Raw genomic sequence first — 12,791 nt, forward strand, 5'->3', positions numbered from 1 at the left:
CCTTGATTAGTTTCCACCCATTGCTTCTTGTTCTGCCCTCAGGTGCCCTGGGGAATAGCTTGACTCCCTCTTCTTTGTGGCAACCCCTGAGATATCGGAAGACTGCTATCCTGTCTCCCCTGGTCCTTCTTTTCATTAAACTAGATTCATTAAACTAAATTCCCCGCACGTAACCCTTCTTCCTCCACGAGGGAGAGCGAATGAACTGACTCTTCCTCATCTGAGCCCGGCGTTCTGCGGTGTACCTGCGTGAAGCCCAGTTTGATGCGCCGTTGTTTGAAGGTGCGGGCAAACTGTTCCAGCTCTTCCAGGTCGCTGGGCTCCTCGGGGTGAGAAGGGGTCTCCAGGCATTTGGGTGGCTGTGAGTGAGTGAGGTGGGACTCGGGGAGGCCAGGCCGAGTCACTTGCTGGAGAAGAGGAAGAAATCAAAGGAATGGGAATCCAAGAGACTCAGAAGAACCACCCACAAGTCCAGGCAGACTGCGTTACCAAACTCGAGTGGAAAAGTACTCTCACTAATTTATTTTTTAAATATATTTTTATTATTTACATACAAGTATATCGAACACAGTGTGTGACATTTCACCCGCAATAGAAACCAAAGTGAAAGACAAATAACGTATCTACTACTTACACAGTGCAAGTCTTGTACAATTATTTTTGACCAATGCATTCTAATACGTATAAAGTATCTCATTCCAGGTCTACTTAGCCTAATTTTTTCGTCTTCCAACTCCCACCTCCTATTTCCAACCATTGACCAAACCTGTTCCAGATGTCATAATATTCTGTCTCTCCCTTGTTTTTTTAAAATTCTAACGTTAGTCTATCCTTTTCTGCACAAGTTAACATCTTCCATATTATCTCCTTTTCTGAAGGGGTATTTTCACTTTTCTATTGCTGTGCATAAAGCATTCTCGCTGCTGTCAGGACGTGAAGTATTAGGTCTATTGACCCTTTGCAATAGCCTTCTCTTATAATACCTCATAGAAATAGAATTTATCCATTTATTTAATAGCGATTGCTATGCCTGGGCCAAGATGGTAGTCACTTCCCTGCCTCCATGAGTTGCAAATGTCATTTACTTCTTTCAGTATTTGGCGGGTTAGGAATGGACGAATTTGCTCCCTGAGATTCAGGGCTGAAATGCTTGCAACTGATTTAATACTGGAGAAAATGAAAGCAGTTATAATCATCTATAAAAGAAAAAAAACCAGGGGCAAACCAAAATATCTGCATGGTGTTCTATTTCCTTCTTTTACCTCAATGAATGTTTTACACATGTTCTTTCTTTCTTTTACATGACCCTCCCTCCCTCCCTCCCCTTCTTTCCTTCCTTCCCTCCCTCTTTCTTTCCTTCCTTCCTCCCTCTTTTCCTTCCTTCCTTCTTCCCTTCCATCCTTCCTCTTTTCCTCCTTTCCTATTTTCTTTCCTTCCTTCCCTTCCCTCTTTCTTTCCTTCCTTCCTCCCTCTTTTCCTTCCTTCCCTTCTTCCCTTCCATCCTTCCTCTTTTCTTCCTTTCCTATTTTCTTTCCTTCCTTCCTTCCCTCTTTCTTTCCTTCCTCCCTCCCTCTTTTCCTTCCTTCCTTCTTCCCTTCCATCCTTCCTTTTCCTCCTTTCCTATTTTCTTTCCTTCCTTCCTTCCTTCCTTCCTTCCTTCCTTCCTTCCTCTTTCCTTCCTTCCTTCTTCCCTTCCATCCTTCCTCTTTTCTTCCTTTCCTCTTTTCTTTCTTTCCTTCCTTCCTTCCCTCTTTCTTTCCTTCCTTCCTCCCTCTTTTCCTTCCTTCCTTCTTCCATTCCATCCTTCCTCTTTTCTTCCTTTCCTATTTCTTTCCTTCCTTCCTTCCCTCTTTCTTTCCTTCCTCCCTCCCTCTTTTCCTTCTTCCCTTCCATCCTCTTCCTCTTTTCCTCCTTTCCTCTTTTCTTTCCCTCCTTCCTTCCTTCCTTCCCTCTTTCTTTCTTCCTTCCTCCCTCTTTTCCTTCCTTCCTTCTTCCCTTCCATCCTTCTTCTTTTCCTCCTTTCCTCTTTCTTTTCTTTCTTTCTTTCTTTCCTTCCTTCCTTCCTTCCTTCCTCCCTTCCATGCTCACCTGTGCTGGGAGTCCTGCACGAGGCTGGTTCGGCAGGAGGCTCCCTGGATTCTGCTGAGGTAGCTGAAATAAATTTGGTGTCGGAAGCAGCCCTGTGGGGAAGTGAGGGAGGAAAAAACCGAGTTTATTTCTGAAGAGACCCAACATATTTTTGTCCTTTGTGTGCCAAGTTACAGCCCAGTTAAGCCATAAGCAGCAACAGCTTAACATTGAGCCCCGCCTTAAGCATGAGAGCCGGTTGGGTCACTTTGGGGCCAATCACCAGGAGATGCTGAGTTCTAGTCCCGCCTTAGGCATCAAAGTTGATTGGGGTGACTTTGGGCCAATCACTAGCAGACAGCGAGTTCTAGTCCTTAGACATGAAAGTTGGCTGGGTGACTTTTGGGGCCAATCACCAGCAGGCGGTGAGTTCTAGTCCTGCCTTAGGCATCAAAGTTGGCCGGGTGACGGTTGGCAATTCACTACCCTGTTTCCCCAAAAATAAGTCCACCAGAAATAAGCTTTAGCATGATTTTTCGGGATGCTTGTAATATAAGCCTGTTGTGGCCCAGCAGGTGCCGTTGGAGCTGCCACCAGACTCCGACCGCGAGGGGACCTCTGAGTCGGCTCTGGAGGATGTGGAGGACCCTGGACAGGGTTCTGACTCCGAGCAGGGCGCAGAGAGGCTGGTTGGTCACCAGGAGGCACCTGAGCCTTGGACCAGTGGGGAGGAGACAAGGGAGAATGAGCCGGATGCCAGTAGTGAGTTGTTCCTGGATGCACGGCATCGAAGAGCTACTAGGCGTCAGGAACAATTACGCAATTACAGGAGGTAATTGCACTCAGCTGGTGGTCATTAGGCTCCTCTCCAGACTATAAAAAGGCTACTTGTGCACACGCCCCTCTTTGCAGAAGTCAACACAGAATCGAATGTCGGAGAACTTTGTATGAGCTTGGCAGGCTGGATTGCTTGCCAAGCCTTATCTGTGTTTTATTGCTGCCCAAGCTTGTCTGTGCTGAGTTGCTGCCAAGGACCAGTCTGTCTGTTAATTAAATGCTGTAATTTATCTCTGGCTCAGAGTGTGCTTTGGTGTGGAACGAGGGGGGTCAGAACATAAGCCCGACCCCCCAAATAATCTCCAGTTAAGATCATCAGCCAGATGGATGCAATTAAGACCATATTTCCCCCAAAATAAGAACCAACCAAAAAATAAGCCCTTATGCATCTTTTGGAGCAAAAAGACCCAAATTTTATTTTCGGGGAAACAAGGTAGGAGACAGTGAGTTGTATTCCTTAGACATGAAAGTTGGCTGGATGGTTTTGGGCCATTCACCACTGGGCACTGAGTTCTAGTCCTGCCTTACGCATGAAAGCCAAATGGGTGACTTTGGATTAATCTTTCTCTCTCAGTCCAACCCACTTCACGGAGTTGTTATGGTGTGGGGAATAGGAGAAAGCATTAGGTATTGATTGATTGATTGATTTTATTATATTTATATGCCGCCCTTTTCCCCGAAGGGGACTCAGGGCGGCTCACAATTCAAACAGGGAAGGGGGGTACAGACAGAAAATAAGAAAGACGAAACATAACAATGCATAATTTAAAAAACACACAACAGTCATACCATTCGAGAAGGGGGACAGAAGCTCTTTAGCCCCAGGCCTGTCGGAACAGCCAGGGCTTTGCGGAAGGCCTGGAGGGTGGTGAGGGTTCAAATCTCCACCTGGAGGGTTCCAGAGCAGCCACAGAGAAGGCTCTCCTCCGGGTAGTCGCCAGTCGGCATTGGCTGGCGGGTGGAATTCGGAGGAGGCCTAATCTGTGGGATCTAATCGGTCTATTGGAGGTAATTGGCAGCAGGCGGTCTCTCAAGTATGTCTGCCACCTCGAGTTGTTGATTAAAATAAGGAAGGAAGGATGCTTTAAAAAAAAAGAGAGAGATCTCACCTTGCTGTCCCTGCTGGGCCTGTGGCAGCAGGAACTGTGCAGGGGACTGGAGAGGGTGCCCTGGGACGAGGACCAACTGCTGGAGCTGCAGCAGCTGCTGGATATCCTGGAAGGAAAAGAAACCGGGAGGAGAACTACGGTGAAAACATCTCCACGGGGTGCAGAGGGACCTGATTTTCAAGGCGGTTGAGCTTCTTCTGAGAATTATACCTGCCCTGAGACCACCGAGAGCTTTTCTCACCCGGAACCACGGCTCCCGTGAGCTGCCCGGAAAAGAGGCGATGGCCAGGGCACCACTTTCAATGGACAATGCAAGGCAGGCCATGTCTCAGGCCATCCGAGAACCAGTTTTTTCCTTTCAAACATCCCCCCCAGGAGGGAGCGCCTTCCCTTCCGAGGGCAAGTGGCCTGGCAATGCGGAGAACCTCTGGTGGCTGGCCCTGCAAAGCTCCCTGCTTCGTGCCCAAGCCCTTACCTGTGCCGTCAGCTGGATTGGCTGGGACAAGGCCAGCTGGGGCGCCTGGGGCTGGCTCTGTGGTGCTGGCAGTTCAGCCCCAGGTTGCTGAGAGGAGGCGGCGGCGGCGGCAGCAGCATTAGACTGCTGTACGGCAGCCGCCAAAAGCTGTGCTTGCGCCTGCTGCAGGAGCAGTTGCTGTTGAGCAGGCATCAGGGCAGTGAGCTGTATGAGAGAGGAGCCGGGCGGGCAGCAAGCAGGAGGCAAAGGGAGAGGAAGGAAGGAAGGAAGGAAGGAAGGAAGGAAGGAAGGAAGGAAGGAAAGAGGGAAGGAAAGAGGGAAGGAAGGAAAGGAAGGAAGGAAGGAAGGAAGGAAAGGGAAGGAAGGAAAGGAAGGAAGGAAGGAAGGAAGGAAGGAAGGAAGGAAGGAAGGAAGGAAGGGTGGATCAGGAAAGGAAGAAGGAAGGATCAGAGAAGGGAGGGAGGGAGCAAGCAGGAGGCAAAGGGAGAGGAAGGAAGGAAGGAAGGAAGGAAGGAAGGAAGGAAGGAAGGAAGGAAGGAAGGAAGGAAGGAAGGAAGGAAGGAAGGAAGGAAGGAAGGGTGGATCAGGAAAGGAAGAAGGAAGGATCAGAGAAGGGAGGGAGGGAGCAAGCAGGAGGCAAAGGGAGAGGAAGGAAGGAAGGAGGGAAGGAAGGAAGGAAGGAAGGGTGGATTGGGAAAGGAAGAAGGAAGGATCAGAGAAGGGAGGGAGGGAGCAAGCAGGAGGCAAAGGGAGAGGAAGGAAGGAAGGAAGGAAGGAAGGAAGGAAGGAAGGAAGGAAGGAAGGAAGGAAGGAAAGGAAGGAAGGAAGGAAGGAAGGAAGGAAAGGAAGGAAGGAAGGAAGGAAGGAAGGAAAGGAAGGAAGGAAGGAAGGAAGGAAGGAAGGAAGGAAGGAAGGAAGGGTGGATCAGGAAAGGAAGAAGGAAGGATCAGAGAAGGGAGGGAGGGAGCAAGCAGGAGGCAAAGGGAGAGGAAGGAAGGAAGGAAGGAGGGAAGGAAGGAAGGAAGGAAGGGTGGATTGGGAAAGGAAGAAGGAAGGATCAGAGAAGGGAGGGAGGGAGCAAGCGAGGCAAAGGGAGAGGAGGAAGGAAGGAAGGAAGGAAGGAAGGAAGGAAGGAAGGAAGGAAGGAAGGAAGGAAGGGTGGATCAGGAAAGGAAGAAGGAAGGATCAGAGAAGGGAGGGAGGGAGCAAGCAGGAGGCAAAGGTAGAGGAAGGAAGGAAGGAGGGAAGGAAGGAAGGAAGGAAGGAAGAAGGAAGGATCAGAGAAGGGAGGGAGGGAGCAAGCAGGAAGCAAAGGGAGAGGAAGAAAGGAAGGAAGGAAAGAAGGAAGGAAGGATCAGAGAGAAGGAAAGAAGAATCAGAGAAGGGAGGGAGGGAGGGAAGAAAGCAGGTAGGGAGGAGGGAGGGAGGGAGGGAGGGAAGAAAGGAAGGATCAGGAAAGGAAGAAGGAAGGATCAGAGAAGGGGGAGGAAGGAAGGAAAGCAGGTAGGGAGGAGGGAGGGAGGGAGGAAAGGAAGGAAGGAAGGAAGGAAGGAAGGAAGGAAGGAAGGAAGGAAGGAAGGAAGGAAGGAAGGAAGGAAGGAAGGAAGGAAGAAGCAAGTTAGTCAACTGCATTCTCTGTCCTCAGCAAAAAGCCAGAAACCTTCCCAGGTAGGCAGCCATGCAGTTCTTCTTTTCCCAGTGACTGGACTCACACACACCACAGAGAGAACTTGGCCAGGTAGGAGAGAAGCAGGTGTGCTGCTCCTTGTCGCGTGTGGAGGTTCAGGGAAAGGTGTACCTGTTGGATTCCTCCCTGTCCGCTGGGAAAAGGCCCAGGAGGGAGAAGGGAGAGTTGCCGCTAAGAGGGGAGCAGCCGCCGAGTTTTACTCTGCAGGGTGGAATTGCATCCCCTTCCCCAGAGACCTTTGGGGCAGAGGCTGAGACATCGCCATCTGCTTCCCCGGCCTCCGTCCATCCCAGGAGAGCCCTAACATGCGCAACCGAAGAGAACGTGGGGCTCCAAAACTACCCATGTCCTTCCCTTCCTTGTGTGGGGCAGACAACCCCTCCCAATGTGATAGAGCCGAGGTGGCACAGTGGTTAAATGCAGCACTGCAGGCTACTTCAGCTGACTGCAGTTCTGCAGTTCGGCTGTTCAAATCTCACCGGCTCAGGGTTGACTCAGCCTTCCATCCTTCCGAGGTGGGTAAAATGAGGACCCAGATTGTTGTTGGGGGCAATATGCTGACTCTGTAAACTGCTTAGAGAGGGCTGAAAGCCCTATGAAGCGGTATATAAGTCTAACTGCTATTGCTATTGTTTTGGTGGATTACAAGTGGTCCTTGGCTTACAACCATTTCTTTAGGGACCAAAGTTACAACGGCACTGAAAAAAGTGACGTAGATGACCGTTTATCACAAATACGACCGTTGCGAGCATCCCCTACAGTCTCATGGTCAAAAATCTAGACACCTGGCTCATATTTATGACCGTCATAGCGTCTGGAAGGCCACCCGATTCTCTTTGGCGATAAGCAAAGTCAACGGAGAAGCCCAGTTCGCTTCACAACGGTACAACTATTTATTTTATTTATTTATTGGAATTTGTCAAAAACAAAAACAGAACCCGAGAACAAGGATAAGAGAATGAAAATACAACGAGAGGGATGATAGGCACGTCTCCTCTACTGACCCCTTAAGTATGGAGTAAGGTCCACGCAAGTCAACGTGTGACCGAAACTGTGAAGATTTGTAAGCCGAGACAAACTGAATCAGACTTCGACAATTCTGACTTACAAACGGCAGCGACTCACTTAACAACTGTGGCAAGAAAAGTTGCAAAAACGGGGCAAAAGCCACTTAACAAATATCTCACTTAACGACAGAAATGGTGGGCTCAATCTGTCCTCCTATGAACATCTGTGTAAGTAACGTCTAGATAACAATAAACCACTTAAGTTTGCTCAGCACTTCCTTTCCTTTTAGGAGAAAGGGCCGTTTGCCCGTATGGTGCGCAGTGGTTAGAATGCAGTACTGCAGGCTAATTCTGCTGACTGCCAGCTTCCAGCAGTTTGACAGTTCGATTCTCGGTGGCTCAAGGTCCCTTCCTTCCGAGGCGAGTAAAAGGAGGACCCAGATTGTTGGGGGTAATATGCTGACTCTGTAAACCGCTTAGAGAGGGCTGTAAAGCAGTGCGAAGCGGTATATAAGTCTAAGGGCTGTTGCTAATCCTAGAGTGAAGGTTTGAATTTTGCCAGCACGGATTGCAACTTCCCTCCTCCACTTTCCTCCACCCTTGGTGGCAATACTCGAGGTAGAAATGATTCAACAGGTTTCAATCCCCTTCTGTTCCACCTCTCTTCAGCCAAAGGTGAATTGCAGAAACTGCCCGTTGCACTTACCCCAGCAAGTTGGCTGCCTGCTAACATGAGCTGAGCCTGGGGTAGGTGCGGCTGCTGAGCTTGGGGGGCTGGGGCTGGGGCTGGGGCTGGAGCTGGGGCTGGAGCTGGAGGCATTTCTGTAGAGTCTTCAGCTTTGATCTGGAAGGGAACAATAATAACCTTGAATGGAATTCTGCACCAATGATTAATTACTATGTATTGGATTGTTGAGTTTTCCACCAGTCTTAAGACTGTGAATCTAACTGCAGGTTACCCATATGGAGTAAGAGTAATAGGCGCCTTGCGTGCAATTATGAAGCCTCTGGAGCAACACTTGAACTTCATCCGGCACTGACAAAATCGCCATCAGTCAATTGCAAACAACAGCTTTACTCAGAACCAATGATGTGCAGTCAGTTGAGGCAGGGGAGGCACAGCCTCACCACTCCCATCATGAAAAGAAAAAAAAATGTAAAAGGAAAAAGGCAAGAGCTGAGGTCAGGCTGAGCTAGTTGCTCCCTCACCATGGATGACTCTGCTTAACTGTTTAAAAAAGCCTCTAAAAAGCGCCCTCTACTATGAGGCAGAACTCTGTGCCTCATCTAGTCTGACTTTAGGTGTTTTATGATCACTCAAGTAGAGTTAAGCAAGGGTTAAAAGCCTAAAAATTCCTGATGTAGGTGAGGCACGCAGTTCTCCTGCCTCACAGTAGAGGGCGCTCGTTTGGGCGGGCTTCTTCAGAGGACCCGAGGCAAGAGCAGAGTTGAAATCCTCTCTGAAACAACTGGAAAAGGTACATGTGGGTCGGGAGGTAGGGGGAGCTGAAGTCCACAAGTCTAAAAAAAATTTGAAACCCACCACTGCGTCAGTGCCTCACCAGCCATAAACCTCACCGCACGTCACTGCTCAGAACAGCTTCCATCCTGCGACGCGGCCTCTAACACAGTCGAACATCCACATCTGCCCATCCCAGATGCTTGGGAAGGACCAGATAGGCGGATAAAAATGTCAAATCCAGTCTGAACATCTAGCCGAGTGTGTGATCAACCCTAATGTAGATGGTCCTTGACTTACAACCGTTCATTTACTGACCACTCAAAGTTACGACGGCGCTGAAAACAGGACCATTTTCACACTTGCAACCGTTTCAGTAGCTTCATGGTCACGTGATCAAAATTCAGGCGCTTGGCAAGTGACTTATTTATGACGGTTGCAGTGTCCTGGGGTCATGTCATCAACTGTTTCTTTGCCCTGTTGCTGGGAGGGCGTGGTCATGGGGGCACGGCCTACTTGGCCTCCTGTATCATGGTGGGGAATCGTTTTTGCCCTCCCCAGGCTCCGGAGGCTTTCCTCGAGCCTCTGGGAGGGCAAAAACAGTGGCCCCTGGGCTCCGGAGGCCTGTTTCCAGACTCCCAGAACTTCCAGGAGGCCTGTTTTTTGCCCTCCCTGACCCTCAACACGGGCCCTGCACTTACTGGCATGATGAATGGGCCACGGGATAGGGAAGGGGTGGGCGGGGCCAGCCAGTCCTTCCAATTACCAGTTCAGTGAAGCAAATGCAAAATTAGCATCCGGTTCGCCCAAACCGGCTGAATCCCACCCCTGAGATGTTTCCTTTCTTGTATTTTTTAAAAAAACCCTGAAGCTCGCTTCTCTGAAACGAATAGTGATGTCTCACACTAGAACCAAGGGTCAGCTGTCGGAAGGATCCTGTACTGGAGAGATTGAGCCCTCTGTCCCAGCAGGGAGATGAAGGGGCTGATTCAGTGGAGACCCTCCTCCACTGCAGCCAAGATCCTTTGCAGTTCAACTTGAGGAATTCCGAGCAATGGGATCCAAACCAGGGGTGGGGTTGCTGCCGGTTTTACTACCGGTTTCGCAACCCTCGCGCGCACCAGACGCATGCTGTGCACGCATGCACTGTTCAATGTAAATTGTTCTTCACGCATGTGCAGAACAACTTACGGTGAACTGTGCATGCGCAGTTACTAAAAAGCAAAATGGGAAGTCGGGGGGGGAGGGAGGTGGGGTCTTAGGGGGGAGGGGGGAAATATAGTATGTGTTAGATTTTAAAGTAACATGATTGCACTTGTATACTGTTGCTCTTTAATTCTAGTGTAAAAATAGGACAAGCTGAATATATTGATAGATAGTAGAAATACACCGAAGGGAGGAGCAGAGGGAAAGAAGAAAGAGGGGTAGAGAGGGTGGGAGAGAGGATCGGAGGGAGGGTGAGATGGAAGGGAGGGAGTGTATTGGGAGAGAGGAGTGATAGAGGGGGAGGGGAAGTAGGGTAGAGGGGAATGTTGGAGGGAAGAACGAAAGTTGGAGGGGGGCTAAAGAAAGGGTGTATGGAGGGCCGAAGTGGTATATTGGGTTTGTATTTTGGGGGGTATTGTTGACAAGAGGGAGGGCTGTGTTTATTGTTCAATGTTATATGGCCCCGGTTATGCACAGTATATATGTGACTGTACGAAATGAAATGAAAATAAAACATATTTACACAGACTAAAAAGCAAAATGGCGGTGGAATAACGGCGGCAAGGGAACCAGTTCAGGGGGTGTGGCAGACCTGGGTCGTTGCCGGTTCTGTGACCCAGGCCTGAATTCCCCTACCAGTTGAGCCGAACTGGGCTGAACCGGGAGCAACCCACCTCTCTGATCCAAACCCAGCAAACTTAAATCTCTGCTACACTGCAGATATTTGGTAAGGAGTTCTTTGTAGGGATGAGAAGTAATGCAGTGCAATACATTCACATCCCGCCCACTGACCAGTGCAAGATGATTTATCGCTACTTGGCTTCCTGTTTTTCTGCCAGAGTTGGGGCGCAGGGAATTCCCCCCTCAAACCAACCTTGATTCAAAAGTTCCTATCAGGTTGATAACAAAAGCACAGGGCACTTCCCATTTTGGGGAGGGGAGGAGGGGGGTGTCTTTCTTTGTCAGCGTGATTTTGACCTGCAATGCCCGGCTCTGGCCTTGTTGGGAGGGGGAGTTTCAGGATTTCCAGGAGGGGGCAGCCAGAATTGTTTGCAATATTGCAGAAAGTGCAACTTTTAAAATTACGTTAAGAGCTGAGCTGTTGAAGTTATCTAATTCTATGTCTCAAAAGAGAGAGAGAGAGAGAAAGAGAGAGAAAAAAAGGGAACAGATTGTGGTTTGGGCAATATGCAAATTTTTTCTGTGCAATCAGTTAATCAAAATGCAAGTGATTAATCCAGCTAAAACAGACACGCACAGAGAGAGTTTACAGGCTTCTTAATAGCATCATTCAAGCCGGCGTCAAGAGTTCTGGTCTCATTTCAAAGCTAAACCCAAACAGACAAGGATAAAGACCCAGTTTAAAAACTGGGGTGCTGAATTATGGGCCATGACTACCTTACATCATACCTCCAAGATTTAGAAAAAAAAAGATTATGTATACAATCCTTGACAAGTGAGATGTTTGTTGAGCTGGTCATCAGGACTTAATACACCCAGTTACAGTTTTAAAGCATTAGCCTAGAGCCGTGATGGCGAATCTATGGCACGCTTGCCAGAGGTGGCCTGCAGAGCGCTCTCTGTGGGCACCTCATTGTCAGCTGCTCTTCTGGGCCAGCTGATCTTTGTGTGTGTTGGAGGCCCGGAAATGCAAAGACCAGCTGGCATGCGCACACCGGCCATCTGGTCTTCTGGTTTCTGGGGCTCTGGCGTGCGTGAAAACCAACTGGCCCACGGACATGCACGCACTGGGAACCAGAAGACCAGGTGGCCTTCAGGTTTCTGGGGCTCAGTTATGCGTGCACATTCCGGTTTTGGGCACTCGGTACTGAAAAGGTTTGCCATCACTGGCCTAGTCCAGTGTTTCTCAACCGTGGCAGCTTGAAGATGGGTGGACATCAACTCCCGGAATTCTGCAGAACAAAAGATGACAACGCCTATTGTCTCATCCCTAAGAATGCACCCTTTTCTTTTGTCCTGGATGGAAGCTAAAGCTCACCTCAACCCAGCTTCTGACCCCAAGTCAGTCCAAGCCAGTGGTGGGTTTCAAATTTTTTTAGAACCTCTTCTGTAGGTGTGGCCTGCTTTGTGGGAGTGGCTTGCCGGCCATCTGACTGGGTGGGAGTGGCTTGCCAGCCATGCGACCAAGTGGGAGTGGCCTGGCAGTCATGTGACTGGGTGGGCATGGCCAACTTGCAAAATGTGGTGAAACTCGCTTAACAACGCTCTTGCTTAGCAACCAAAATGTTGGCTCAGGAACTCTGGCATTGAAGTGTGCAAGTCTTTAAAGCTGTCAAGTTACAAGACCCTTGCACCCCTAATCCTTTAGAAAAAAAAACCAGGGGTGTTCAAACTTGACAGCTTTAAGACTTGTGGACTTCAACTCCCAGAATTCCTCCTCCAGTTGTGTTGGCTCAGGAACTCTGGCATTGAAGCACGCAAGTCTTAAAGCTGTGAAGTTACAAGGCCTTCGCACCTCTAACCCTTTAGGAAAAAAACCTCAGGGGTGTTCAAACTTGACAGCTTTAAGATTTAAGGTTTAGATAGGACTCTTAGAGGCGGGCGGGGCAATTAGTGAGCCAGCCAACCAATGAGTGGTGGGCAGGGCAAGCGTGGTGCAGATGGGCAGGGGAGGGAGCTGGAACCGGTTCTAAACGGCACGGTAGATTTGTGGAATCTCTTCTATAGAAGAGCTTAGAACTGGCAGGAACCCACCCCTGGTCCAATCTGAATGCCAGATGCCTTTAGAGCGACGTTTCTCAACCTTGGCGATTTTAAGCGATGTGGACTTCAACTCCCAGAACTCCCCCAGCCAGAAATGCTGGTGAGGAATTCTGGGAGCTGGAGTTCCACCCGTTTGAAAGTAGCCAAAGGTTGGGAAACGTGGGGAATTCTAAGAAGAAATGACACCACCTCGTTGGTTCCGTAGGTAGTCAAGAGGCAA

General features: G+C 49.4%; 1 protein-coding gene across 1 annotated transcript in view; it reads right to left on the reverse strand.

The window, feature by feature from the left end:
• Positions 1-12,791, reverse strand: part of POU2F2 (POU class 2 homeobox 2) — a 77,619-nt gene that overhangs the window by 11,260 nt on the left and 53,568 nt on the right. The window contains exons 5-9 of the mRNA XM_087728142.1: positions 7,889-8,026; positions 4,489-4,692; positions 4,014-4,119; positions 2,089-2,180; positions 246-407 (exon numbers count right to left, since the gene is read on the reverse strand). Of these exons, the coding sequence (XP_087584268.1) occupies positions 246-407; positions 2,089-2,180; positions 4,014-4,119; positions 4,489-4,692; positions 7,889-8,026 (702 nt within the window). The remainder of the gene's footprint in view (positions 1-245; positions 408-2,088; positions 2,181-4,013; positions 4,120-4,488; positions 4,693-7,888; positions 8,027-12,791) is intronic.

This window comes from Thamnophis sirtalis, unplaced genomic scaffold (genome assembly GCF_051295495.1).
Source record: "Thamnophis sirtalis isolate CommonGarterSnake01/CBP01778 unplaced genomic scaffold, rThaSir2_p1.2 scaffold_13, whole genome shotgun sequence".
NCBI lineage: Eukaryota > Metazoa > Chordata > Lepidosauria > Squamata > Natricidae > Thamnophis > Thamnophis sirtalis.